General features: G+C 44.4%; 1 protein-coding gene across 1 annotated transcript in view; it reads right to left on the bottom strand.

Annotated features, from left to right (window-relative positions):
- Nucleotides 1-588: 588 nt before the first annotated feature.
- The window catches only part of PRSS16 (serine protease 16), a 19,178-nt gene continuing 17,772 nt past the window's right edge, over nt 589-1,994 (bottom strand). The window contains exon 7 of the mRNA XM_030887172.1: nt 589-662. Within this exon, the coding sequence (XP_030743032.1) occupies nt 589-662 (74 nt within the window). The remainder of the gene's footprint in view (nt 663-1,994) is intronic.

Genomic DNA, 1,994 nt, shown 5'->3' with positions numbered 1-1,994 from the left:
TTCTCCCAACATACAGTTCCCACGATAAACCTGGAAATGGAAAAGAAATCCTGGCACTAAATTGAGATGACTAGGCTTTAATAGAAGCTTTATGAGATGGTTGAAAACATCCTCAGATCAGATAGTGTCATTTGCAAATTTGGCTAGAAAATTCTAGTTAACGCATATAAAAGACAGACAATGAATAAGGAAGATGAGAGGAGTTGACACATTTGAATCATGGATATGACAAAGAATATTAAAAGTACCATGGACTTCCTAAAGAAACAACAAATATATCTTGTACATACACAGCTAGTCCATATACAACAAGTACAGCCAGAATGCTCCTTAAAAGTGAGAATAAAATCAAACATACAAACATAAACCAAAAATGATGAGACTTCACATACTTTGGTCATGGTATCTGGAGAGGATGTCATGAAGATTCCCTGAAGAAGGATATCATGCTTGGTAAAGCAGAAGGGCTGAAAAACAGAAAGCAAGAGAGAAAGAGCCCAATGAGATGGATGGACACAGTGGCTGTAAGAATGGGCTGCAATACAACAATTGTGAGGATGGTGCAGTAGAGAGCTGTGTGTTGCTCTGTTATACATCGGGGCCCCTCTGAGTGGAATAAAACTTGATGGCACCTAACAACAACACTGGTGCCACATACTGCTCTAGATAATGGGGACACAGGTGTAAACTTATGGACAAAAACTGTGTCTTACAATTACACTGAATATGGAACTGTTTCAGGAATGACATGATGGGAGAAATGGTGTTGGAGAAAAATGAACGTGGATATGGAGGCATGCTGGGGATTTGAGTTTGCTCTTTCTCTCCTCTCTTAAAATGCTTAAACTGTCACTCTGTAAACATGTATCAGACCAGGACACGGCACAGCATATTTCTAACTGGAATGGCTCAGGCGAGTTAGGTGTCAAGTCCGGATGTATTGGGATCAGGCACTGGCTAGTCACAACTCACTGTAGGCATGGGATGAATGCCACTGGGAAGAAAGGTAGATGATGTGAAGAGTAGACGTGAGACCTCATGCTTTGATTTCATGGGACTTTACCCAGCACTCCCTCTCTTCCTGACTCATCTTTACTTGACCGCCCACTAGTTATCTTCCGAGAAGCTCTCTGTTTCCATGGTTTGCTGTTTCCACTCCTGGTGCCTGCTGCTGCTAAGGACAGTGAACAGGGCACAATGGAGGCACTAAAGCAGGCTGAGCAGCTCCCTTGGGGCTGGGCCCAGCTTCCCAGGGCCTGGGGATGCCTGAATCAGGAATGATTGCTCAGAACCTAGGCTTGGGAATCAGAGCTAGCAGGGAGTGACTAACTGGATTGCATGAAGAGATGGTGAGTGGAGACTTTAGCAGGACTATTAGAGGGCACACACACACAAGACTGAGTAGTGGGCAGAAAGACATATGTATTTATATAGAAAGTACATCAGAGACAGAGCCTCAAGGAGACAGAGAAACCGAGAAGACAGTGGGAGAAAGCACTAGGGAAAGTCTAGGGAGAGGGGAATAGCTTGAGTAACTAGAAGCACGGAGAACAAGAAGGAAGATAGAGAAGGGAGGTGATTGCTGAGGGCAGAGAGAGAGAGGGTGGGGAGACTGAGAAAAAGAGCAAGACTAAGAAGTAAGGAGAGCAAAGAAAGGAAAGAAGAGAGGAAAACACTGACTTAGAGGCAGACTGAGAAACAGAAATATAGACTCGGACATACACACAGAGAGATAGAGATAAAGGTATTCAGACAGTCAGGAAGCAATTGAGACAGAGACAGACAAGAGAAGAGACTAGGGAGATGGAGATGGTGACGTAACAGGGAGAGCTGAGATTAGGTCCAGGTTAGAGGTTCAGACAGACACACACTGTAAGGAGCCCACCCAGCCCAGGAGCTGAGCACCAGGATTTGAGCTGACATCTGATTCATAGAGGAGGGACACCAGCAGGAGAAGCCACCTCTATTTGCTAGTTGACATTCAAAATACCATA

Source organism: Echinops telfairi, unplaced genomic scaffold, assembly GCF_000313985.2.
Source record: "Echinops telfairi isolate 266 unplaced genomic scaffold, ASM31398v2 ScPeMD7_5868;HRSCAF=6743_0, whole genome shotgun sequence".
NCBI lineage: Eukaryota > Metazoa > Chordata > Mammalia > Afrosoricida > Tenrecidae > Echinops > Echinops telfairi.
Note: the sequence above shows the minus strand (reverse complement) of the source record. Positions and strands in the feature narration are given on the sequence as shown.